Raw genomic sequence first — 27,166 nt, forward strand, 5'->3', positions numbered from 1 at the left:
TGATACCTGGGATGGCAGGAATGACGTATGAGGAGAGATTGGGTCGATTGAGCTTGTACTCGCACAGTCTAAGGATAAGGGGTAAGCCATTTATGACAGAGATGAGGAGGAATTTCTTCACCCAGAGAGTGGTGAACCTGTGGAATTCTCTACCACAGAAGGCAGTAGAGGCCAATTCATTAAATATATTCAAGAAGGAGTTGGATATATTTCTTGAGGCTAAAGGGATCAAGGGCTATGGGGAGAAGGCAGGGACAGGGTACTGAGTTTGGATGATCAGCCATGATCTCATTGAATGGCGGAGCAGGCTCGAGGGGCCGAATGGCCTACTCCTGCTCCTATCTTCTATGTCTCTATGTTTATTCATGAGCATTGATATTAAACTGTGGGGTGCATCATTGCCAAGTCCGATCCTGTCCGCGCCTGCCATTCACAAACATTCCAGCAGGTGTCGCTGGCTAATTATCTCTTCTCTGAACCAGGGTACTGAAAGCAATTTTAGTATCTCGACCACAGGCTAAGACAAGGTAACTGAGCTCAGAGTGGGGATTCTTAGTCTGTGTGGCTCAGAGACTCATTTACCTCGTTGTCAGGTGTGGCTCACTAGCACAGCACTCTCACCCCCCGCCTCCCTCCCCCGAGTCTGAAGGTCGTGGGTTCAAGTCCCACTCCACGATACTTGAGCACAAAATCTAGGCTGACACTCCCAGTGCAGCGATGGGGGAGCGCCGCACTGTCGGAGGTGCCGTCTTTCGGGAATGAGACGCTAAACTGAGGCCCCGCCTGCCCTCTCGGGTGGACGTAAAAGACCCCGAGGTACTATTCGAAAAAGAGATGGGGAGTTCTCCCCGGTGTCCTGGGCCAATATGTATCGCTCAATCAACACCAGCAGAATATTATCGCACATTTGCTGTTTGTGGGAGCTTGCTGTGCGCACATTGGCTGCCGTGTTTCCCGCATTACAACAGTGCCTACACTTCAGAAAGAGTACTTCATTGGCTGTAAAGCGCTGTGGGACGTCCTGAGGAGGTGAAAGGCGCTATAGAAATGCAAAGTTCTTTCTTTAAGCCATTGGAGAGCCTCGGCCTCTGCTTGACCAGAGTCAGGTGGGATCAGGGCTGCGGGAGTCAGATGGGCCATTACTGGGTTAATGATACAGCCCCGTCCCCCACATTGTCCCGAGCTTCACCACTGATTGTATTGCCACAATTACAACCAGCCGGGCTGATACATGCAAATCTGGAGCTTATCATTAACTCCTGTTCTGAGTGGGAGCTCGGAACGCAAATTTTCTTTTCTGACGTCTCCCTACACAAAGTCTCACAGCTGTATCACAGTTGCCCTTTAACAAGGTCATCGCAGCCCCTTTAACAAGCATTTTTTTTTTTTCCATTCTTGCTGTTACTTTTCAGCCCTTCGACTGTGGGAAGCAGCGACGGAGTCAGTCGGGCGACAGACAGACTGCGCGGGTCGCACCCCCTTCCTCGCACTGCGCAAGCCCAGAGGCCACAGTTATTAACCGAAGGAGCTTCAGCGATCACATCCTTTCAGCTGTGTGGCCGCTAATGCACGCTCGGTCAGGGCAAGGGACTCCTGCCAGGTCTCTCGCCACCCGCCCCCCAGTGTTGTCAGCGCTCGCGATTTAAACATAAAGGCAATTTTTCATGGCGATGCCAATTCTTTGTGACAGAGGGGCCTCTGTGGCAAAACTGATCTCGGCCCATTGCCGAGTTTAAAGACTGAGTGACCCCATTACTGAAATGGGATCGCTCAGTCTTTAAACTCTGACCATAGCAGGAGCGGCAAAATAGAGCGAGGAAGGGTGGTGACAGAGAGAGAGGGATGGAGGAGCGAGCTGAGAGGTCCATGAGACCACAGGTTTGTTCCTTGCACCTAGTTTAGGATAGAGCAGAGGACAGACCCTGGCTTCGAAGTGAGTGAAGAACCCTTGAGTGATTGAACGTAGCTCATTCCACTCCTGGTTATACCGCAAACAAAAGTCTCCTTGCATTAGAACCATAGAATGGCACAGCACAGAAGGAGGCCATTCGGCCCATCGTGCCCGTGCTGGCTCTTTGGCAGAGTGATCCAATTACAGGAAACTCTTTTATATCCGGCACCGACGGGACCGGCGTGGTGCCGGTTTATCAAAAAGTCCGGATTACAGAGAGTTATAGCTAAAAGGTACGAGAGCCCCGTACACAGCAACAAATCCAGGCTTCCCTGTTGCTTACTGGAAAGTGTGAGGTTATGCACTTTGGCAGGAAAAATCGTAGAGCAAGTTATTATCTTAATGGCAAGAAACTGGAAAGTACTGAAGTACAAAGGGATCTGGGGGTCCTGGTGCACGAAACTCAAAAGGTTAGTATGCAGGTGCAGCAAGTGATTAAGAAGGCCAATGGAATGTTGGCTTTCATTGCTAGGGGGATAGAATATAAAAATAGGGAGGTATTGCTTCAGTTGTACAAGGTATTGGTGAGACCGCACCTGGAATACTGCGTACAGTTTTGGTGTCCATACTTAAGAAAGGACATACTTGCTCTCGAGTCAGTACAAAGAAGGTTCACTCGGTTAATCCCGGGGATGAGGGGATGGACATATGAGGAGAGGTTGAGTAGATTGGGATTCTACTCATTGGAGTTCAGAAGAATGAGAGGCGATCTTATTGAAACGTATAAGATTGTGAAGGGGTTGGATCGGGTGGATGCGGGATGTTCCCGATGATGGGTGAAACTAGAACTAGGGGGCATAGTCTTAGAATAAGGGGCTGCTCTTTCAAAACTGAGATGAGGAGGAACTACTTCACTCAGAGGGTGGTAGGTCCATGGAATATGCTGCCCCAAAAAGCTGTAGAAGCTACATCATTACATAAATTTAAAACAGAAATAGACAGTTTCCTAGAAGTAAAGGGAATTAAGGGTTACGGGGAGCGGGCAGGGATTTGGACATGAGTCTAGGTTCGGATCGGTCATGGCCCTGTGGGTAGCGGAGCGGGCCCAGGGGCCATGTAGCCTGATCCTGCTCCTATTTCGTGTGTCTAATTCTGTTAGATTTCAGGAGAGTGGATTGGCAGTTAGGATCAGATCAGCCATGATCTTATGGAATGGCGGAGCAGGCTCGAGGGGCCGATTGGCCTACTCCTGCTCCTATTTCTTATGTTCTTATGTTCTTATGTGCAAGAAGCCCGGCCACAGACCAAGCGTCCCTGTTGCTTAGCAACAAGTGCAGGAACCCCCGATTACACAGCCAAGAATCAAGAAACGGACACTAATATGAAGAAAAACTTAACTGAACCTACTCCTGAATTTTGCCGGTTAACCGAGATTTCCGGTTGTTTGGGTGCCGGTAAATCGAGAGTTTCCTGTAGTCCCACTGCCCTTGCTCTTTCCCCATAGCCCTGTATTTTTTTTTTCCCCTTCAAGTATTTATCCAATTCCTTTAGAATGTCACTACTGAATCTGCATTGTGGATGTAAAAAAAAAATGAAACTGTGAAATGAAAACAGAAAGAGGAAAGAAACAGTTAACATTTCAGCAGTGGGTCCCACCCAATACTTTAGCCTTCCCTCCTGTGGCAGCTTCTGTTCTGCGATTCTAAAGTAGAAAGAAAGACTTGGATTTCTATAGCGCCTTTCACAACCTCAGGACGTCCCAAAGTGCCTGACAGCCAATGAAGTACTTTTTGGAGTGTAGTCACTGTTGTAATGTGGGAAACGCAGCAGCCAATTTGCGCACAGCAAGCTCCCACAAACAGCAATGTGATAATGACCGGATAATCTGTTTTAGTGATGTTGGTTGAGGGATAAATATTGGCCCAGGACACCGGGGGAGAACTCCCCCCTTCTCTTCTTTGAAATAATGTCACGGGGTGTTTTACATCTACCTGAGAGGGCGGCACCTCCGACAGTGCGGCACTCCCTCAGCACTGCACTGGGAGGATCAGTCTGGATTGTGTGCTCGAGTCTCTGGAGGGAGGAGACTCCTGACTCACAGGCGAGACTGCTGCCAACTGAGCCACAGCTGACACCGTGTTTGGTGAGATGTTGCTCTGTGCTCAGACTTTCCTTCACCTCCGCAGACTGCAGCTTTGCAGAGCCTCACCGAGGGGCGGAACAGGCGATGTCAGCCCGGGGCTGACTGATATTAAAATAACTGCACAGCAATGCCAGCGCCCCCGGGCACATCTGTCTCCGCTGCAGAACGAACGATGAAAGCCGTCCATTTGCAGCCACAGGGCGCTAGATTCATAAAACAGCTCATACACATCTTTAATGGGCTGATACCAACTGAAGCTAGAGGGATCTTGGTTCATTATTAAAAAATGCCAGTGCTTTTCTGTGGCTTGGTCTGCCAGCAGGACATGCCTTGATCGTACCGACCAGTCTGGCTGACTGTCACAGAGCATATGGCTGACATCAAACGACTAGAAGGGAGAACAAACTTAGGACAATAGAATGGTAGAATAGTACAGCACAGGAGGAGGCCATTCGGCCCATCGACCCTGCGCCGGCTCTTTCGAAGAGCAATTCAGTCAGTCCCACTCCCCCGCTCTTTCCCCAGATCTCTGCAATTCTTTCTCCTTCAAGTGTTTATCCAACTCCCTTTTGAAGGCCACTATTGAATCTGTATCCACTGCCCTATCAGGCAGTGCATTCCAAATCCTCACCACTCGTTGTGCAAAAAAGTTTCCCCTCATGTCGCCTTTGGTTCTTTTGCTAATCGCCTTAAATCTGTGCCCTCTGGTTATCGACCCTTCAGCCACTGAAAACAGTTTCTCTTTATTTACTCTCTCTAAACCCTTCATGATTTTAAACGCCGCTATCAAATCTCCTCTCAGGCTTCTCTGCTCCAAGGAGAACAACCCCAGCTTCTCCAGTCTATCCACGTAACCGTAATCCCTCAGCCCTGGAACCATTCTCATAAATCTCCTCTGCACCCTCTCCGAAGCCTTCACGTCCTTCCTAAAGCGTGGTGCCCAGAATTGGACACAGTACACCAGAACAATAATTATTTTTTTCTGGAAGTAGTCGCTGTTGTTATGTAGGGTAAACGCAGCAGGTGAGTTGCGCACAGCAAGCTCCCACAAACAGCAAAGGAGATAACTAAGACGGATAATCTGCTTTTGATGGCGGCGGTTGAGGAGGGAATGTTGCCGAGGACATCGACAAGCTCTGTTTCAAACTGTGGCTTGGAATCTTTCACATCCTGGATGAGTGCAGCTGCAACAACACTCACGAAGCTCGACGCCATCCAGGACAAAGCAGCCCGCTTAAATCGGCACCCCATCCACCACCTTAAACATTCACTCCCTCCACCGCCAGCATACCATGGCTGCAGTGTGTACCATCTACAAGATGCACTGCAGCAACTCGCCAAGGCTTCTTCGGCAGCACCATCCAAACCCGCGACCTCTTCCACCTAGAAGGACAAGGGCAGCAGACGCATGGGAACACCACCACCTCCAAGTTCCCCTCCAAGTCACACACCATCCTGACTTGGAAGTATGTCGCCGACCCTTCATCGTCGCTGGGTCAAAATCCTGGAACTCCCTCCCTAACAGCACTGTGGGAGCACCTTCACCACACGGACTACAGCGGTTCAAGAAGGCGGCTCACCACCACCTTCTCGAGGGCAACTAGGGCTGGGCAATAAATGCTGGTCTTGCCAGCGACGCCCACATCCCATAAGTGAATTTTTTAAAAATCCACCTGAGAGGGCAGACATCTCCGTTTAACGTCTCATCTGAAAGATGCCACCTCTGACAGTGCAGCACTCCCTCAGTACTGCACTGGGAGTCTGGATTTTGCGTTCAGGTCCCTGCTGGGGTAGGACTATGAACCCATGACCTTCTGACTTGGGGGGTCAAGAGTTTTACCAACTGAGCCGCGGCTGATAGATCAGAACCCCCTGATCAGACGCAATCTGTAATGTCACACCCACCAATATAACAATCGCTGAGTCACCACAGGGAAGCTGCCTGCTTCACGGGAGAAGGGGGAAGGCCTTGTGTTTAGCATTGGGGGGCAACTAGAAAACACTACTTCGGTGTAACCCTGTGCACTCATCAATTATTATTGGTTAAACATAACATGGTGAAGCCAAGTGGGGTTAAAAGTTATTCAATTCATTTACAAACTATGGTCATTGGTTGCAGGGACACACAGGCAACTGGACAACACTGAGGAACTTCCCTAAGGAAACCTTCGACCAGAGGTCACAAGTCAGTAACCAGTAGTAACTTGCCCAAGTAACCACACTACGTGCATGGGCCTGGGCTGAGTATTGGCAGCTCCAAGCTTGACCTCAGCTGACCTCTGCCCTCACCTGCCTTCTGATGTCAGGTCAACGAATGGCGACCAAAGTCCGTAAGGGTGACCCCGAGCTTCCGGTCGCCTGTCACTTTAATTCTCCGCTCCACTCCCACTCTGACCTCTCCGTCCTCAGCCTCCTGCATTGTTCCAACGAAGCTCAACGTAAGCTCGAGGAACAGCACCTCGTCTTTCGATTAGGCACTTTACAGCCTTCAGGACTCAACACTGAGTTCATCAATTTCAGCCCATTTTTCAGGCTGTTTATGATTCTGCCATCCCCATTTGCAACATTTAATCTCGCCTGTCTCCTACCCTGGCACCGAATGTTCCTTCAATTCCTTCCTCCCCTTCCCTCCCCCTTTCCACTGCCTCTGCACCTGCTTAACATCTCTAGCCTTTTTCCAGTTCTGAAGAAGGGTCCCAGACCTGAAACGTTAACTCTGTTTCTCTCTCCACGGATGATGCCTGGCCTGCTGAGTGCTTCCAGCATTCTCTGTTGTTATGACAAAGGCGGGAGATTGGGCTCAGCTTCACCTCCCCGAGCTAAGGGGCTGAGGCAACTTTTGCCCCCGCCCCCGCCCCCCCCCTCCACCCCGGCGAGATCCTGGTGACCACCCAATGCTGCGTAGCTCAGTTCCGCATCGGGCAGTGCGTCTGTTGGCCACTGGGACATCTCCGAGCTAAGTTCCCGTCGCGTGGCTGTGTGTTCTCTTTTTGTCGGAGCTATGAAACATTGTGGCTCGATCTTCCGAGAGTTGTTTTCACTCCCTCACAGTTTGTAGGCGGGTCACACATCTGCAACATCTGCCCTGCCTCACTGACCTCACTCCCTTGAGCCAGACGGAGCCCAGTTGTGGATTTGTAAATGCAGAGAGTTGACATTAGGGAGGTCAGCAAGCATCGTATGAATGTATGTATCCCTGACACAGGGAGGGCAAGGAGAAAAACAGCCAAACACAGCCAGCAGAGGGAGTGACGAGGGAGCAATTCACATCTGTCCTTTTAAACTGCAGTGTTGTTTACAACAGATGTGTACAGCTGTTTTTTATTTCGGGTCTGATATAATGTACTGTCTCCCCGCCCACAATTAGCCACATTCCAGTCATTATATGTAGCGACGCATTTATCTGCATAATGGTGGGTTGTGTGTGGACTATTTGAACAACGGGGACTTCATTCCAACCTTGTCCAGTGGCTTTCCATTGGTTTGCTTCGCAGCTCCGCCGGTGAGTTTGTTGGTAGCGGGGCTGTCAGAAGGATAACCCAGCAAGGTCTCAGGTCCCTGGTCCAATCACTGATCCTTGTCGAAATGGCTGATTTCAATCAGGTTAGCAGCAGATAGGTGCCAGCCAGTGGCTCCGTGGGCAGCACTCTCGCCTCGGAGTCAGAAGGTTTGTGGGTTCACAGTCCCCACTCCAGAGACGCGAGCACAAAAATCCAGGCCGACGCTCCCAGTGCAGTGCTGAGGGAGCGCTGCACTGTCAGAGGTGCCGTCTTTCGGATGAGACGTAAATCCGAGGCCCCCGTCTGCTCTCTCGGGTGGACGTAAAAGATCCCACGGCCACTATTTCGAAGACGAGCGGGTTGTATAACGGGTGACTGATTCAATACCGCCCAAAGTTAAAATGACCCCAGTGTTACCATTACCAAGCGGGATCACAGTCGCCTGTCATCACCAGCACATCAAACACGAGGCTGCGTTAGCCATCTCAGGTAGACGTAGAAGATCCCACGGCACTATTACCGGTGGAAGAGCCGAGGGGAGTCCTCCCTCGTTTTTAACCCTCAACCAACAACACTAAAACAGATGATCCGGTGGTCACTGTCACGTTGCTGTTTGTGGGATCTTGCTGTGCGCCATGTTTGCCTACATCACAACAGTGACTCCCCTTCGCGAGTGCTTCGGCAGCGGTAAAGCGCTTTGGCGCGTCCTGGGGTCGTGGCAGGCGCTACAGAAATGCAATTCTTTCCTTTACTACAATCGGCCCATTCCAACGAGTTACACAAAGTCGCGGCAGCTGAAGTTGGAGTCTTCTGCCTGGGTGAGATTTTGGACCCTGTGTATGTGTGTGTGTGTGTGGGGCTCTCTATGGCCTGGAATGTTTCTGGGCCATTGATGACCACTGCCTTGACCAACAAGTAACTGCTTATTATCCCAGTTTTCAGTTGACTGTATCAGTTCAGAGAAAGCCTGAAGTAAATGGGAGGGTGAGGGTTGGAGAGGGAGTGAAGACAATGATCATTCTGCTCTTTTATTTCCTTGCCAGCAAGCTTCAATATTTCCAGAATGGTTGTTCTTTTGCGGGGAGTTTTAGTTGATTTGCCAAGCACCAGATGTTTGCCGTACCAGGGAGCCAGTACATGAGGCAGACAGGAGAGTCAGAGAGTGAATGTCACTCAGTTAGTGAACAAGTATTTACTTGCTTACGAACCAGGACCGCAAACCCGGCACCAAGCTCATAGTCTATAGAGCAGCAGTGATACCCGCCCTGCTGTATGCCTCAGAGACATGGACCATGTACAGCAGGCACCTCAAAGCACTGGAGAGGTACCTCCATCGCTGCCTCCACAAGATCCTGCAAATCCACTGGCAGGATAGACGCACCAACGTCAGTGTTCTCGCTCAGGCCAACATCCCCAGCATCGAAGCTTTGACCACGCTCGATCAGCTCCGATGGACAGGTCACATCGTCCACATGCCCGATACGAGACTCCCAAAGCAAGCGCTCTGCTCGGAGCTCCGACACGGCAAGAGAGCCCCAGGTGGGCAGAGGAAACGCTTCAAGGGCACCCTCAAAGCCTCCTTGAAAAAGTGCAACATCCCCACCGACACCTGGGAATCCCTGGCCCAAGACCGCACAAAGTGGGAGAAGAAGCATCCGGGAAGGCGGCGAACACCTCGAGTCTCTTCGCCGGGAGCAAGCGGAAGCCAAGCGCAGGCCGCGCAAGGAGCGCATGTCAACCCAAGCACCCCACCCACCCACCCCTTCAACCCAAGCACCACACCCACCCGCCCCTTCAACCACCGTCTGCCCCACCTGTGACAGAGATCCCGCAATAACAACAGAAAATGCTGAAAAAACTCAGCAGGCCAGGCAACATCCGTGGGGAGAGAAATAGAGTCAACGTTTCAGGTCGAAACCCTTCGTCAGGACTCAAGTTTTTCCAGCATTTTCTGTTGTTATTTCGGATTTCCAGCATCCGCAGTATTTTGCTATCGTACTGTAGGTTCCGCATTGGACTCATCAGTCACCTGAGAACTCATTTTTAGTGTGGAAGCAAGTCATCCTCGGCTCCGAGGGACTGCCTAAGAGAGAGTGAACAAGTATAGACTGGTGGGCTTTGAGGAGTGAAGACTTCAAACTGGTTCCATCATTAATTAATGTTAGTATAGGTATAATGTTAGCACCAAAATTAGCCAATCATATGTGTTGGTGTAGGGGTTACGGGGATCGGGTGGGATATGTGTCGGTGCAGGCTCGATGGGCCAAAATGGCCTCTATCTGCACTGTGGGGTTTCTGTGATTCTGTGAATAAAATTGGACCTTGTTGCGCCTGTTTTAAGGATGTAAATCAGGCGCAACTTAGGCCAACGTCCCGCTCCCAAAAGGTGACTGAAAGACATCCGACCCGATAGTGGGACGTCCCAGGCGACCGCCTAAAATAGGCCTTAGGCTCCTTACAGATGTAAATGAGGGGCCAAAAGCTTGTTTTAGGCCCCTGCTCCCCCTCTGCTAAATCGGGCAGCAGGAGCCGGGCCTGCTCCGCTCGGGGTCCTTAAGCGGTTGCTGAGCAACCGCCGGCAAAAGGTAAGATGTTTATAAAAAAAAAAGCTTTGCTGTGGAGCCAGGAAGAGCTGGAGCGCTCCCGCTGACTCCACAGTATCCCGATCTGCCCCCTTCCCCATTACCGCTTCCCCGCCACCTCACTCCCCGGGGGCTTAATCTTTGGGCCACTGCCGGTGAGGTAGGCAGCCCAAAATTCGTCAGCTCGCCCAACTAATATTAGTGAAGCCCAAGGCCTAACTTTAGGCATGATGTGGAGATGCCGGTGTCGGACTGGGGTGGACAAATGTGAGAAGTCACACAACACCAGGTTATAGTCCAACAGCTTTATTTGAGATCACAAGCTTTCGGAGCGCTGCTCCTTCATCAGGTGAAGTGAAGAGATGCATATAGGCACAGCATAGTCAGAGAACAATTCTCTGACTATATATGCTGTGCCTATATGCATCTCTTCACTTCACCTGACGAAGGAGCAGCGCTCCGAAAGCTTGTGATCTCAAATAAAGCTGTTGGACTATAACCTGGTGTTGTGTGACTTCTCATAATTTTAGGCAGGACGCCAGCCTCTCGGCCCGGGCGGGCATTGCGCTCTCACTGCTGCCTACGCGCCTGAAACCGGGAGCTGACTAATCCCGACTCCAATGTATTCAATGACCCACCTTCCCCACCACGCCACCAATGGAAAGCCCCTGGATAAGGGTTAGAATCAGATTAGAATTTAATACTTTTCTTAAGCGCAGGAGAAATTCTGAAAGTCTGACCAGAAACGCAGATGTCTGCTAGTTGAAGGTCCGACTCACTCCCAATTCAAATTGAAAGCATCAAAGACTGGTGGGGGCGGGGGGAGGTTGGAGAGGGAGTGAACACAATGATCATTCTGCTCTTTTGTTTTCTTGCCCTTGCCAGCATGCTCCGATATTTCCAGAATGGTTGTTCTTTTGCGGAGAGTTTTAGTTGATTTGCCAGGCACCAGATGTTGGCCGTCCCAGGGAGCCAGCACATGAGGCAGACAGGAGATTCAGAGAGTGATTGTCACTGAGTTAGTGAACACCTATTGACTGGCGGCCTTTGAGGAGTGAAGACTTCAATCTGGTTCCATGATTAATTAATGTTAGTATTGGTATAACGTTAGCACCAAAATTAGCCAATCACAACCCAATCTTTTCCTACCCATCAGTGTGAAAGGTCCACTCCTAGCGATCGTCAAGCACTCGCAGGTCGGGCACAGCTTGGGTGAGATGAAGAGTGAGGCTCCATCAACTCCAGCCCATCTCCAGTCAGCAAGCCCAACCGCACCAGCGTTACATTTTTTCCCCCCAGTTCCCCCACACATGCGGCCTCTCGAAGCAAAGATCTCCAATTTAGTGCTGAATTAGGCTCAATTTTGTGGACCCACACCCATTCATTCCATTACGGAGGTGCCAGCCCCCGATCCCAGTGGGGGGGGGGAAAAAACAGGCGAATAAATGGATTGCAGTGTTTTTCTCCAAGTGAATTAACATAGAAACATAGAAGATAGGAGCAGGAGTAGGCCATTCGGCCCCTCGAGCCTGCTCAGCCATTCAATGAGATCATGGCTGATCATCCAAATTCAGTACCCTGTCCCTGCCTTCTCCCCATATCCCTTGATCCCTTTAGCCTTAAGAAATATATCTAACTCCTTCTTGAATATATTTAATGAATTGGTCTCTACTGCCTTCTGTGGTAGAGAATTCCACAGGTTCACCACTCTCTGGGTGAAGAAATTCCTCCTCATCTCTGTCCTAAATGGCTTACCCCTTATCCTTAGACTGTGACCCCTGGTTCTGGACTCCCCGGCCATCGGGAACATCCTTCCTGCATCTAGTCTGTCTAGTCCTGTTAGAATTTTATAAGTTTCAATGAGATCCCCTCTCATTCTTCTAAACTCCAGCGAGTATAAGCCCAATCGACCCAATCTCTCCTCATACGTCATTCCTGCCATCCCAGGTATCAGCCTGGTGAATCTTCGCTGCACTCCCTCCATGGCAAGAACATCCTTCCTCATTAATTGGGCCTTGAAATTGGGTTTGTCAAACATTACTGTACGAAATTCCTTTGTCCACGATTGTGAGGTAGGTGCTTAGGGGCCTCAAATAAAACCAGGCAAGAGAATCTCAGACACGTGTGAAGTGTTCGTGCGCTAATATTTGAAGAGCCTGATTTGAAGGCCTCAATGTCTGGCGAGATAGTCTGCAACCCAAAATAATTTAATCTTTTTTTGAAATTTTTGTGGATGGACTGAAGGGTGGGCCTTTGTTTCGCTCGAAACAAGCCGATGAGTTTAAGGTGTTGCTGCGTCAGATCCGCGCGGGCTACTCACGCGTGGCCTCGGTGGTCCTTCTGCTGTACGATTTCTTCACGCGGTAGCGCACCACCAGCTCCCCTCTCTCGATCATAGGCTCAAAGGCCTCACTGTAGGACACATGAAACGAGCGAGAGTTAAGGACGGCGCCCGTCACCCTACAAAAACCAGAGCACACCAGGCTGCGGTTGCCAAATCTCCAGGATCGCCCGACTCCGCCCCCGCCTCAGCTCATCCGCTACCGAAACCTTCATCCATTTGCCTTTTGTTACCTCTGGACTTTGACTATTCCAACGCACTCCTGGCCGGCCTCCCACTTAAGGTCATGCAAAACTCGGCTGCCCGTGCCCTAACTCGCACCCAGTCCCGTTCGCCCATCACCCCTGTGCTCGCTGACCTACACTGGTTCCTGGTTAAGCAACGCCTCAATTTTAAGATTCTCGTCCTCATTTTCAAATCCTCTGTAATCTCGCCCCTGCCTATCTCTGTAACCTCCTCCAGCCCCACAACCCTCCGAGATAGCTGCGCTCCTCCAATTCTGGCCTCTTGAGCATCCCCCGATTTTAATCCTATTGAATGGCGGAGCAGGGCCAAGGGGCCGTATGGCCTACTCCTGCTCCTACTTCTTATTTAATCGCTCCACCATTGGTGGCCGTGCCTTCAGCTGCCTGGGCCCCAAGCTCTGGAATTCCCTCCCTAAACCTCTCCGCCTCTCTTTCCTCCTTTAACGTCGTGTCGGGAGACCAATGGCGGGAGTGTGGGGGCGGGGCGGGTGGAGGCGGGAGGTCATATGATGAAACCTCCTGGACTATGTCCGGCCAGAGTTGGCAACCTCACTCCAGGGTAATGCGTTTGAAATGACAAAACGACTCAAGCGGCCCGAATTAAACAGGCCTACACGGGATGGGCACTAGACTCTGGATATTGAACCGGGGTTAATGCCATCGCTTGCTAATGTCACATTGATCTGAGTGAGGTGCACAGACCTCGATATGGGGGGGGGGGGCGGGGGGAGACACCGCATCATTGTTTAGCCAGAAGTAATGGGGCAACAGGTGAGGGAGGGGGTGCACGGAGAGGTGGTCCCAGATGTTCCCAACATGTTGCCAAAGCCTTTACCCTCTGTCATGAATCTTATCATGACTCATGAAGTAACACTGGGGGCGGCCAGCTGGTGGCGCCGTCCATACTCGGGCATGGGCCCAGCTTGCTCAGGATGTTTTTGTAACCAGGAACTAGTGATGTAACTAGAATCTCATGGTTGTGAAACAGTTGATTAAAGCCTTGTTTTATACTCCAACCAAGTGCTTAGTAGTCATTTTACATCACCCTCCAGCAAGTAAACCTCCTTGGTCAGTGACTCTTTGGTTATCCAGCTTCCTTATAGTAACAGGAACATTAGGAACAGGAGTAGGCCATTCAGCCCCTCGGGGCAGCTCCCGCATTCAATTAGATCCGTTTTTAAAAAAGAGATTTATATAAAATAGTGGGGAGCATTTCTGATCTTTTGAATATAATTCAGTATAAGACTACAGGAAACATTCGATTAACCGGCACCTAAATAACCGGAAATGTCGGTTAACCGGCAAAATTCAGGAGTAGGTTCAGGTAACTTTTATTACTTTTCTTACTCCATTTGTTGCTGTGCAAGGGTGTGGCTGCAGCTGTTGCTAAGCTACAGAGACGCTTGCAACTTGTGGACGTTGTTCTGAAGCTGTTGCTAAGCAACAGGGTTTGTTGCTTTATACGGAGCTCTGAGCTCCGTATCTTTTACTATAGCGTTCGGTTATCCGGAATTTTTGATGAACCGGCACCACGTCGGTCCCGTCCGTGCCGGATACCAGAAAGTTTCCTGTACTTAGTTATGGGTCTACCTCCTCATAGATACATTTGGAAATGTGATATTTCAGTCAGTTTTTTTACGTTTTGCACACACTGCATAAAATATTTCAGTGTAGGATTGGGGCTTGAGGTCAAAGCAACAGGAAGACCAACATATTTTGAGCAGCATATTTTGGGAACACCACCGCCTCCAGGTTCCCCTCCAAGCCACACACCATCCTGTCTTGGAAATGTATCGTCGTTCCTTCGTCGTCGCTGGGTCAACATCCTGGAACTCCCTCCCTAACAGCACAGTGGGAGCACCTTCACCACACGGACTGGAGCGGTTCAAGAAGGCGGCTCACCACCACCACCTTCTCGAGGGCAATTAGGGATGGGCAATAAATGCTGAGCCTTGCCAGCGACGCCCACATCCCATGAACGAATAAAAAAAAAGCTTCTGAGTAACAGGGCGAGCAGGATGGGCTGAATAGGCCTTTTCCTGTTGCAATGTTCCTCTGGTTCTGGTCTCCACAAGGGATGGGCCAGTGTTGGTCACCTTGCTCGGGGGGGCAGGCGTCGTTCATCACGCTCACCCGTGACCGACGGAAGGCACGGAGGTCATAACCCTTGCGAAGTTTGAGGTGTACAAAATTATGAGGGGCATAGATAGGGTAGATAGAAAGGAACTTTTCCCCTTAGTAGAGGGGTCAATAACCAAGGGGCATAGTTTCAAGGTAAGGGGCAGGAGGTTTAGAGGGGATTTGAGGAAAAACTTTTTCACCCAAAGGGTGGTTGGAATCTGGAACTCACTGCCTGAAAGGGTGGTAGAGGCAGGAACCCTCACAACATTGAAGAAGCATTTAGATGAGCACTTGAAATGCCATAGCATACAAGGCTACGGACCAAGTGCTGGAAAATGGGATTAGAATAGACAGGGCTTGATGGCCGGCGCAGACACGATGGGCCGAAGGGTCTCTTTCTGTGCTGTATAACTCTATGATGCGTTGCCACCCCCTTCGCTAGTCGTGCAAATGCCAGGCACAAAGTTGTTGTGCTGTTGACACCGATATCAATTCTACCCAGTGGTACAAGGCAGGGCACCGACAGAGGCAGCGGTCGTTTCCCATCGTGCTGGGGGGGCTTCTTTACTGTTCCTTATGGCATAGTTTCAAGCAGCTGTATCAGATCCTACAGGTAGTGTGATGTATTTTTAAATGGTGAGAGATTGGGAAATGTTGGTGTTCAGAGGGACCTGGGTGTCCTTGTACACAAATCACTGAAAGTTGAATGTAGGTACAGCAAGCAATTAGGAAAGCAAATGGTATGTTAGCCTTTATTACAAGAGGATTTGAGTATAAGAGTAAAGACGTCTTACTGCAATTATATAGGGCCCTGGTGAGAACACACCTGGAGTATTGTGTACAGTTTTGGTCTCCTTACCTAAGGAAGGATATACTTGCCATAGAGAGAGTGCAACGAAGGTTCACCAGACTGGTTCCTGGGATGGGGGGATTGTCCTATGAGGAGAGATTGAGTAGACGAGGCCTATATTCTCTAGAGTTTAGAAGAATGAGAGGTGATCTCATTGAAACATACAAAATTCTTTCAGGGCTTGACAGGGTAGAGGCAGGGAGGATGTTTCCCCTGGCTGGAGAGTCTAGAACCAAGGGTCACAGTCTCAGAATAAGGGGTCAGACATTTAGGACTGAGATGAGGAGAAATTTCTTCACTCAGAGGGTGGTGAATTTTTGGAATTCTCATACCTCAGAGGGCTGTGGAGGCTCAGTCATTGAGTATATTCAAACAGAGATCGATACATTTTTGAATATTAAGGGAATCAAGTGATATGGGGGTAGTGCAGAAAAGTGGAGATGATCAGCCATGATCTTATTGAATGGCAGAGCAGGCTCGAGGGGCCAAATGGCCGACTCCTGCTCCTATTTCTTATGTTCTTATGTTCTTATGTTGTGCTGGTGACTCCTGTCCATGTGCTACACATTCGTGATGTGCAGGACTTAAGGATCTCTGTTGAATTTACCTCAGGTTTATTGCGAAACAATCCGCAATGGGATATTTGTAGCACAAGATCAACTTGCATTTATATAGCGCCATTAACGTAGTAAAGCGTCCCAAGGCGCTTCACCAGAGTATTATCAAGCAAAATTTGACACCGAGCCACATAAAGAGATATTAGGACAGGTGACCAAAAGCTTGGTCAAAGGGGTAGGTTTTAAGGAGTATCTTAAAGAAGGAGAGAGAGGAGGAGAGGTTTAGGCAGGGAATTCCAGAGCTTAGGTCCTAGGCAGCAGAAGGCACGGCCGCCAATGATGGTGGGTCGATGAAAATCGGGGACGTGCAAGAGGCCAGAGTTGGAGGAGCGCAGAGATCTCGGGGGTCGTGGGGCTGGAGACGATTACGGAGATAGGGAGGGGGGGGTGGTGAGGCCATGGAGGGATTTGAAAATAAGGAGGTGAATTTTAAAATTGAGGAAATGCCGGACAGGGAGCCAATGTAGGTCAGCGAGCACAGCGGGGTGATGGGTGAACGGGACTTGGTGTGAGTTAGGACACGGGGCAGCAGAGTTTCGGATAAGCTCAAGTTTATGGAGGGTGCAAGGTGGGAGGCTTGCCAGGAGAGCATCGGAATAGTTGAGTCCAGAGGTAATAAATGTATGGATGAGGGTTTCAGCAGCGGATGAGCTGAACTAGGGATGGAGACGGGCGAAGTTAAGGAGGTAGGAAGTAGGCGGTCTTGGTGATGGAGCGGATATGGGGTCGGAAACTCAGCTGGAGTATCCAGGTCTGTGATAGCTAACGTGGAGCTTCACAAGCCAGCTACAGAGTTGATATGCCCGTTCCTATTAATGTGTACATACTTCAAGGAATCGACACTAACAGATCTCGGTGGACTGCTATCCACACAAGAGGCAGCAGCAGCACCAAGAACAGCCTCTCCAAACCTTCAACCCACAGGACAAACCAGTGAGGGAGAGAAACATCAGCACAATTAGAATTGGGCTGCTTGGACTTCAAGTGCTGGATCGCCAGGGCCTGTGAGCTGGATACGGCCCACGGGCTGTAGTTTGAACATCACACCACCTCACTCCCCCGCCCCCACCACTCCCGCGCCACGTACTATAAGCATCAGAGTTTGGCACCAGGCCAAACTGAGGTCTACATAAAAACATAAGAAATAGGAGCAGGAGTTGTCCATTCAGCCCTTCGAGCCTGCTCCGCCATTCAATGAGATCATGGCTGATCTTCTGCCTCAACTCCATTCACCGGTCCTATCACCATATCCCTTGATGCCTTTACTAGTCAGAAATCTATCGACTTCTGTTTTGAATATACCCAATGACTGAGCCTCCACAGCCCTCTGGGGTAGAGAATTCCAAAGGTTCACCACCCTCTGTGTGAAGAAATTTCTGCTCATCTCAGTCCTAAATGGCCTACCCTTTATCCTGAGGCTGTGGCCCCTGGTTCTAGACTCCCCAGCCAAGGGAAACATTGTCCCAGCATCCATCCTATCAAGCCCTGTAATAATTTTGTATGTTTCAATGAGATCCCCTCTCATTCTTCTGAATTCAAGAGAATACAGGCCTAGTTTACTCAATCTCTTCTCATACGACAGTCCCGCCATCCCAGGAATCGGCCTGGTGAACCTTCGTTGCGCTCCCTCTATGGTAAGTATGTCCTTCCTTAGGTAAGGAGACCAAAATTGTCCACAATTGTCTACTTAGCCTAATCCGTTGGCTCTGAATGGAAAACATGTTTGGAAATTCAAAACAGTTCTCACCCGTATCGAACATCCTTCTTCCTCAGTCGAGCGACAAGCACGCTGATGCAGATGGCACAGGCCGCGGCCACGGCGATGGCCATCACCACGTACCACCAGTGCCAGGAGAATTGCCGCCTGGCTGTGTCCCCTGGAAAGCACAAGAGTTAAGAGACCTTGGTTGTGCATGTACAGGAAACTCTTTATTATCCGGCACCGACGGGACCGGCGCGGTGCCGGTTTATCAAAAAGTCCGGATTACAGAGAGGTACAGTAAAAGGTACGAGAGCCTCCGTACACAGCAACAAATCCAGGCTTCCCTGTTGCTTAGCAACAGGTGCAGGAACCCCGGCCACAAGATCCAGGCGTCCCTGTTGCTTAGCAACAGGTGCAGGAACCCCGGTTACACGGCCACAGATCCAGGAACGGCCACTAATATGAAGTAAAACTTACCTGAACCTACTCCTGAATTTTGCCGGTTAACAGAGATTTCCGGTTATTTAGGTGCCGGTAAATCGAGAGTTTCCTGTACATAGATCCCTGAAGGCAGCAGGACAGGTAGATAAGGTGGTTAAAAAGGTATATGGGATACTTGCCTTCATTAGCCGAGGCATAGAATATAAGAGCAGGGAGGTTATGATGGAGCTGTACAAAACGCTAGTTAGGCCACAGCTGGAATACTGTGTGCAGTTCTGGTCGCCACACTATAGGAAGGATGTGGTTGCATTGGAGAGGGTGCAGAGGAGATTCACCAGGATGTTACCTGGGCTGGAGCGCTTCAGCTATGAAGAGAGACTGGACAGGCTGGGGTTGTTTTCCTTAGAGCAGAGAAGGCTGAGGGGGGACCTGATTGAGGTGTATAAAATTATGAGGGGCATAGATAGGGTAGATAGAAAGGAACTTTTCCCCTTAGTAGATGGGTCAATAACCAGGGGGCATAGTTTCAGGGTAAGGGGCAGGAGGTTTAGAGGGGATTTGAGGAAAAACTTTTTCGCCCAGAGGGTGATTGGAATCTGGAACTCACTGCCTGAAAGGGTTGTAGAGGCAGGAACCCTCACAACATTCAAGAAGCATTTAGATGAGCACTTGAAAAGCCATAGCATACAAGGCTATGGACCAAGTGCTGGAAAATGGGATTAGAATAGACAGGGCTTGATGGCCGGCGCGGATACGATGGGCCGAAGGGCCTCTTTCTGTGCTGTATAACTCTATGACTCTATAATTCTATGTTACAGTCCAGAGCATCATCACCCGGGCCTCTAATCACAAGTCAAAACCACCAAGGAAGAAGGGTTAACCCGAACACTTGCCAATCCTGATGGGAACCTCGTGGCGCCGAGCATTCACTGATCCCACTGGCAGTAAGGGAGCTGAGCTGGCGTTCAGGCGGTTGTTGGTTTTAGTAACTCCTTCGAGTCATCGTCCCCAGTTAATAGGAACATAGGGAGGGAAAAAGAGGAGGCCATTCAGCCCCTCAAGCCCGTTCAGCCCCTTGAGCCCATTCAGCCCCTCAAGCCTCAAGCCCGGGTAGCGCAGTGGGAGAGGAGGTCTCCGGCCCGTTTCCTCATTGTTGCTCCAGGCAACTGCCCATTCCTCAGGCTCTGTGAAGAGGACGACCACCCCCAATAGTTGAAGCACTATCACTGACACAGGCGCCACCCCCTCCTCTGTGCTAATATTCCGTGGTTCCGTGCTTTTTCTAATTAATTTATGGGATGTGGGCGTCGCTGGCAGGGCCAGTGTTTATTGCCCATCCCTAATTGCCCTTGAGAAGGTGGTGGTGAGCCGCCTTCTTGAACTGCTGCAGTCCGTGTGGTGAAGGTGCTCCCACAGTGCTGTTAGGGAGGGAGTTCCAGGATGTTGACCCAGCGACGATGAAGGATCGGTGATATATTTCTAAGTCAGGATGGTGTGTGACTTGGAGGGGAACTTGGAGGTGGTGGTGTTCCCATGCACCTGTTGCCCTGGTCATTCTAGGTGGTAGAGGTCGTGGGTTTGGGAGGTGTTGTCGAAAGGTTTGAAGGTGTGCTACTTTGAAGGACTGGGGGGGGTGGCTCTACAGGGGCTGGCAGTTCTCTGGCCGCTTGCACAAGGGGTCATTGATGATGGAGGAGTTTAGACCCTTTTTAAACCTGAATGCGTAACTCCATGAGATCATAAGAACATAAGACATAAGAACATAAGACATAGGAGCAGGAGTCGGTCATTTGGCCCCTCGAGCCTGCTCCGCCATTCAATAAGATCATGGCTGATCTGATCTTGGCTTCAACTCCACTTCCCTGCCCGCTCCCCATAACCCTCGACTCCCTTAGCGTTCAAAAATCTGTCTATCTCCACCTTAAATATATTCAATGACCCAGCCTCCACAGCTCTCTGGGGAAGAGAATTCCACAGATTTACGACCCTCTGAGAGAAGAAATTCCTCCTCATTTCCAATTTAAAAAGGTGCCCCCTTATTCTGAAATTATGCCCCCTAATTCTAGATACCCCCACGAAGGGAAATATCCTCTGCATCCACCTTGTCGAGCCCCTTCAGAATCTTATATGTTTCAATAAGATCACCTCTCATTCTTCTAAACTCCAATGAGTATAGGCTCAACCTGCTCAACCATTCTTCATAAGAAAACCCCTTCATCTCCGGAATCAACCTCGTGAACCTTCTCTGAACTGCCTCCAATGCAAGTATATCCTTCCTTAAATAAGGAGGCCAAGGTCACTGCGGGAGCAGCAAGCAAGCCAGGGTGAGGCTTCAAATAGAGGCTTGATTTACTTTTTAAATGATGTTATCATTTGAACACCTTGCTTGGTGCTGGCTATTCTGAAGCACTGTAACTTTTCACAGAGAGATCATGCATTTCTACAGCACCCTTTACATCCTCAGAACATCCCAAGGCACTTCAAAGCCAACAAATTTACTTTATATTTCCTACGTGACTACACTTCAAAAGTACTTCATTGGCTGTAAAGCGCTTTGGGATGTCCTGAGGTCATGAAAGGCGCTATAGAAATGCAAGTCTTTCGTTTTTCTGTTGAAGTGTAGTCGCAGATGTTATGCAGGCAAATGTGGCAGTCAATTTGCACACAGCAAGATCACTGCATTTTCTTGATTTATGGGCACAATGCTTTTAGTCGTCCGTTAACTCTCCTCATTTCTTGTTCGTTGGCCCATATTTCCAGCAAAGATCCAGACGATTACGAAAGTCTTCCGATCTAGAGATTACAATCCTTTACTCTCCCTGAATCATTCTTCTCTAGTTTATAATTTGTGCTGTATATGTGACGTTAATAGAATGCTCCGCACCACCATGAAGAAATAATAAATTTGACAACAAATGCCTTTACTCCGAGACTAATCTACCACGCGGCATCAAAGTTCAAAAGGCAGATTTAAGTTGGGTTTGTCAAAGAACCAGGAGGGCAGGCTCAATGGGCCGAGTGGCCTTTTCCTTTTAAGTGACGACACTTCAAAAAGTACTTCATTGGCTGTAAAGCGCCTTGTGGCGTCCTGTGATCGTGGCATTGGGCCGCCTCCCCCTTGGTTCACTTAGAACCCAATTGTACTCGGGACCATTGGCATAAAGGTGGCCTCTTACCTAGCTGATGTCTCATCTCCCTTGGGCTACCTGTTAAAAGAAGCACAAATAATATTCTGCTGCGGGCCTCACAGTGAGAGCGAAGAACAGTTAAACACAGCACAAATTAACTTGGTAAATTGACGCACTTGTGACCAATAATACCTGCCAAAATTCCTGAAATAGTTAAGACATAGAAACATAGAAACATAGAAGATAGGAGCAGGAGTAGGCCATTCGGCCCCTCGAGCCTGCTCCACCATTCAATGAGGTCATGGCTGATCATCCAAATTCAGTACCCTGTCCCTGCCTTCTCCCCATATCCCTTGATCCCTTTAGCCTTAAGAAATATATCTAACTCCTTCTTGAATATATTTAATGAATTGGCCTCAACTGCCTTCTGTGGTAGAAGTTTGTTCTTGAGGGCTGGGCTGCCCCCTTTTTAAAGCAGTTCTATCAATGCCGTAAGTTCCGTTCAGTCCGTAAGGGGGACCCCGAGCTCCCGGTGGCCTGTCACTTTAATTCACCGCTCCACTCCCACTCGGACCTCACCGTCCTCGGCCTCTTGCACTGTTCCACGGAAGCTCAGCGTAAGCTCGAGGAACAGCACCTCATCTTTCGATTAGGCACTTTACAGCCTCCTGGACTCAACATCGAGTTCAACAATTTCAGATCATAACCTCGGCCCCTATCGTATATATATTCGTCTGCTCACCCCTATTCAAGATGGTAGACCTGCATTTATTTTTAAGTAGTTTTTGAAGGCAGAAGATTCTGTTATCATAGGAACATAGGAACAGGAGGAGGCCATCCAGCCCCTCGAGCCTGTTCCGCCATTCACTGAGATCATGGCTGATCTGTATTTACCTGCCTTGGTTCCATAACCCTCAATACCCTTGCCGAACAAAAAATCTATCAATCTCAGTTTTGAAATTTTCAATTGATCCCCAGATGCAACAGCTTTTTTGGGGGAGAGAGTTCCCGGTTTCCACTACCCTTAGTGTGAGGAAGTGCTTCCTGACATCACCATCAAAAGGATGTCAGCATGCATACCGGCTGCCCTGTTGGCGAGGCCTCGTCTGATGCAGCAACAGTTTAAGCTGCAGTATGGCTGTTCTTACATTAATATCACAAGACACTAGCTCACCAATAGCGTGACAAATACCAATGCCCTTAAAGGGGCAGTGGTTCCCAGTGTACAGTGGGGTCTTGGTTTCTTGAAAACTTAAGTACAATCCAGCTCAAGACTCTTGCTAACATTTACCAGAGTGTCTATTGACACCACTGTGTCAGCCGATGAGTTGCACGATAGGAAACAGTCTATTTTACAGCAAACAAAGCCTATTTACTCAGCAAACAGTCTACAGAATCTATTTAAGAGTCTGTATGAACCACATCAAAAAGTCTAGAGTCTATTTTAAAAAGAGTCTGCATGAACTACATCGAACAGTCTAGCATCTATTTTTTAAAATAGTCTGTGTGAACTACATCAAACAGTCTACAGAGTCTATTTTAAAAAAGAGTTTATTAACTACATCAAACAGTCGACAGAGTCTAATTAAAAAGAGTCTCTATGAACTATAGCAAACAGAATTCATGAACAAAACTACAGCAGAGTCTCCCAATAAAAGCAAGGGTGATTTCTCTAACAAAATGCAGTGAGTGGAGGATGGAAATTATGTGAGTAAAATCAATCCCAGTCACTTATAGGAATTAGCTCGATCCACTGAACAACGTGAAATTGCAGTGAAGAGTCAGATCGAGAGCTCCCAACTCAAAGAAGGAAATCAGGAGATAGGTCGAAAGCCTCACAAAAGCAGGGCCCCACCATAAAGACTGGGCCGAATCACCGTCCAGGGACAGCCCAAAGAGGAAACCAAAAGGGAATGGCTAATGGCCTTTAACCAGGAAGTGATTCCCCGTTACCTCAACTTTGAAATGTGACCCTCTCCAAAGCAGCTACAACTCCCAGCTCCTGAATCCACTAAGAGATTTTTCTGTTACCCAGAGACTTATCTTTTTACACATCATCTACAAGGAAGTACTGTAAGGCAGCATGATACAGAGCTTGGATCCTTAAAGAGATCCAGGGCAGGGCACGGGGTGAGCTGAAACTTTAACATTTATGCATTCACATTTCAGTCAGCACGACAGATAAAACAACCCCTGCTGGGTGTGGGCAGTGAGATTTGGACATGGGGATGAGGGAATAGGTGAGACGGTCGGTGGGTGGGGTTGAGGGATTTGGTGAGAAGGTGGGGTTGAGGGATTTGGTGAGAAGGTGAGATGGTGGGGTTGAGGGATTTGGTGAGAAGGTGAGATGGTGGGGTTGAGGGATTTGGTGAGAAGGTGGGTGGGTGGGGTTGAGGGTTTTAGTGGGTGGGTGGGTGGGGTTGAGGGATTTGGTGAGAAGGTGGGTGGGTGGGGTTGAGGGTTTTAGTGGGTGGGTGGGTGGGGTTGAGGGAATAGGTGAGACGGTGGGTGGGCGGGGTTGAAAAGGCAGCGGACTTGCTGGGCCGAAGGGATTTTCCTCTTCCTAAACATTCTGTTCCGTGTCAATGATCTGAACATTTGCAGAATCTCTTCACTTCCCAAAAACTGACTGAAGCAGGATCACAAAGTCGGTCCATCTCACCTGGGCTGGGAAGGGTAACCGGGACAGGGTCACTCCACGGGCCATCCCCGGCTTTCGTGTAGGCAGCCACACGCACGGTCAGGTTTGTGACGGGCAGGACAACCTCCAGAAGGATGCTCTCTCTCATCCCATTGTCCACGATCACCTACAAAAGAAGGAGGAGCATTTAAATTGCGGCCATTTATTTAAAGTCACAGGGCATCGAGTTTCCCAGATCCTCAAGGGTGAGCGATGGACAAGCTGGAAACTAAATGTCATCGTGTAAAGGCATCAAGACCTAATGCCAGGGATGCCAACTGCTGACACAATGGTCTCACGCAGGACATACACTTACCAGTGTTCAGGAGAACCCAGTCAAAGGCTGCTCGGACCAACCCTTCTCCTGGACGCTCCTTAGGGCAGATGTGCCTCTTGTTGAGCTCCACATGCGACAGTGGGCCTCCTGCACCTCCCCAAGAAGCCGTTTCACAAGTAGGACAGTGCTTGTTGGCAGGCTATTCGAGCACAGTGTTCGGACCCAGCTCTCACGAGCGTGTCCCTTGGGTATAAAGGATGGCCGGGGCACAGCAGGTTGTGGGAGATTGGGACGTGACAAGAGCACTTGGAGATATGGGTGGCAGGATGGCAGCAGGACAAGGTGACTGGGGCAGCTCGTGGGCTGTGACTCCTCGTGGCTGCCTTGTCCACTACTTGCTGGATCCTTCTTTCTTTTTTCCTACATCCATGTGTGCAAATTCGATGGCAGAGATAGCGGAGGAGTTATACATAGAAACATAGAAGATAGGAGCAGGAGTAGGCCATTCGGCCTCTCAAGCCTGTTCCGCCATTCAATGAGATCATGGCTGATCATCCAAACTCGGTACCCTGTCCCTGCTTTCTCCCCAAACCCCTTGATCCCTTTAGCCTTAAGAAATATATCTAACTCCTTCTTGAATATATTTAATGAATTGGCCTCTACTGCCTTCTGTGGTAGAGAATTCCACAGGTTCACCACTCTCTGGGTGAAGAAATTCCTCCTCATCTCTGTCCGAAAAGGCTTACCCCTTATCCTTAGACTGTGACCCCTGGTTCTGGACTCCCCCGCCATCGGGAACATCCTTCCTGCATCTAGTCTGTCCAGTCCTGCCAGAATTTTATAAGTTTCAATGAGATCCCCTCTCATTCTTCTAAACTCCAGCGAGTACAAGCCCTATCGACCCAATCTCTCCTCATAAGTCATTCCTGCCATCCCAGGTATCAGCCTGGTGAATCTTCACTGAATTCCTTCCATGGCAAGAACATCCTACCTCAGATAAGGCAACCAAAACTGCACACAATATAAAGCCACACACGTTCCACTCCATCTTCCTAGAATTGGGTGACATTTTTCAAAAATCTGAAGGGACATATCGGGTATAGGACACGGTTGTGGGAGAGCTGCCCTAAATCTCGACGAGCAATAGCCCTGCCAGCACTATCCATTTCCCACGTCTATCTGCCGTAGCTAGATTAGCAAATAAGTGTGGATTCTGTTTAAGCTAGAGTATGGCAGAACCACTGAATGACTCTGGCTAACTGTATATAATTCTCTTTAACGATGTTCTAACACCAGCCTAAACCTGTACCATTGTGTTAGGCATTACTGTGTTTTGTATATAGAGTTTGCATGTACGGGGCGTGGCCCCTTTAAGAGCACGGGCAAACGCGATGACGTCACATCGCAAACCACGGGACCGCCCAAAGGGTCCTCGTGGCATCTCCGTTGAGTAAAGACCTGTTTAATTGTTCTCTGGTGTCGTTCTCAGTTATTCATAGGAATTCGTTAATTCCTGCAAGAGGGTTATTTTGGACTGCAGATTAATGGACCCACTGAGAACTAGAACGAGAATTCCTGAACTCGTTTCATGTGTTTAAAACATTCCCTGGACGGGTAGGAGCTCCTAAATTTCATAACTGCCTTTTGTTTTCCTCCTTCTGAAGAGCCATCTCCCCTCTGCTTTACCGAGTGTAATCTATCCAAGTTTGCTGACGATACAAAGCTGGGTGGGACAGTGAGCTGTGAAGAGAACACAAATTTGGGGGGAAAATTCGGTTGTTTTGTGCCTCCCCTAAGCGGGCACTAACGGGAGGCGCAAAGCAACTAGCGCCCGGGCGCGGCGATGTGCACGCCGCTCGCGAAATTGACCAGTCGCTTTGCGGCGGCGCTAAACACTACCGCCACGACCTCCTGCGCCCGCAGATCGTGACATTAGTCGAGCGTGCAACGCCCCGGTAGCGCCCCAGACCGGATATTGAGTCGTGCCCCCCCCCGCCTTAGTGCCTGCCGCGGAGCGGCAGGTAGAGGGGAACGTTTTCAAGTTGGGAAGGGGCTGGGGGAGCGCTATTTAAAGGCGGCCGCTTCCTGCCTTTTCTTGTTGGCAAAATGTTTGGTTTTAATGCTGTCCTAAGGAGTTTTGGCCCTCAGCACCGCTTTTGAAGTTCCTAAGCGCCGAGCTCTTTCCCTGGGCCTATCCATTAGTGCTTCCAACACAATTGCTTTCGAGGTCTCTCCAGGCCGAGATTCAAGGCTGCAATGAGCAGGGTGTGGCTGGCCAGCAAGGTGGCCCCTCCCCTTTAAGAACTGGATGGCGCCAGTCTGCCTGGCTTCCATGGTAACAGACATCACCTGAGCTTCGGTAGTGTTCTGAGGTCGCGCCTCGCTCCCCGACGTTAGTGCCTTAAGAGAGGTGAGCAGCGCCTGATTTAGCGCTCAAATCACCTCCAGGGGGCGATAGAGGCGAATTTTGCAGTTGGAGGCGATAATTAGCGCCGGGCGCTAAACTTTGCGCCCGGCCGATATTAGCGCCCCAAAATGGACGATACCCAATTTTCCCCCCCCAAAGAGTCGGCAAAGGGATATAGATAGACTGAGTGAGTGGGCAGTAAGGTGGCAGATGGAGTATAATGTGGGGAAATGTTAGATTA

At 49.6% G+C, this 27,166-nt stretch overlaps 1 protein-coding gene across 2 annotated transcripts in view; it reads right to left on the reverse strand.

The window, feature by feature from the left end:
• Positions 1–27,166, reverse strand: part of LOC147096856 (tyrosine-protein kinase receptor UFO-like) — a 91,160-nt gene that overhangs the window by 26,252 nt on the left and 37,742 nt on the right. The window contains exons 4-7 of one of the 2 annotated variants that reach the window (XM_085973546.1): positions 24,224–24,368; positions 21,610–21,639; positions 18,038–18,167; positions 12,437–12,528 (exon numbers count right to left, since the gene is read on the reverse strand). In XM_085973546.1, the coding sequence (XP_085829672.1) occupies positions 12,437–12,528; positions 18,038–18,167; positions 21,610–21,639; positions 24,224–24,368 (397 nt within the window). The remainder of the gene's footprint in view (positions 1–12,436; positions 12,529–18,037; positions 18,168–21,609; positions 21,640–24,223; positions 24,369–27,166) is intronic. The other variant, XM_085973547.1, reaches the window with a different exon arrangement.

This window comes from Somniosus microcephalus, chromosome 34 (assembly GCF_052327205.1).
Source record: "Somniosus microcephalus isolate GS21.2 chromosome 34, FLI_Smic_1.0, whole genome shotgun sequence".
Taxonomy (NCBI): Eukaryota; Metazoa; Chordata; class Chondrichthyes; order Squaliformes; family Somniosidae; genus Somniosus; species Somniosus microcephalus.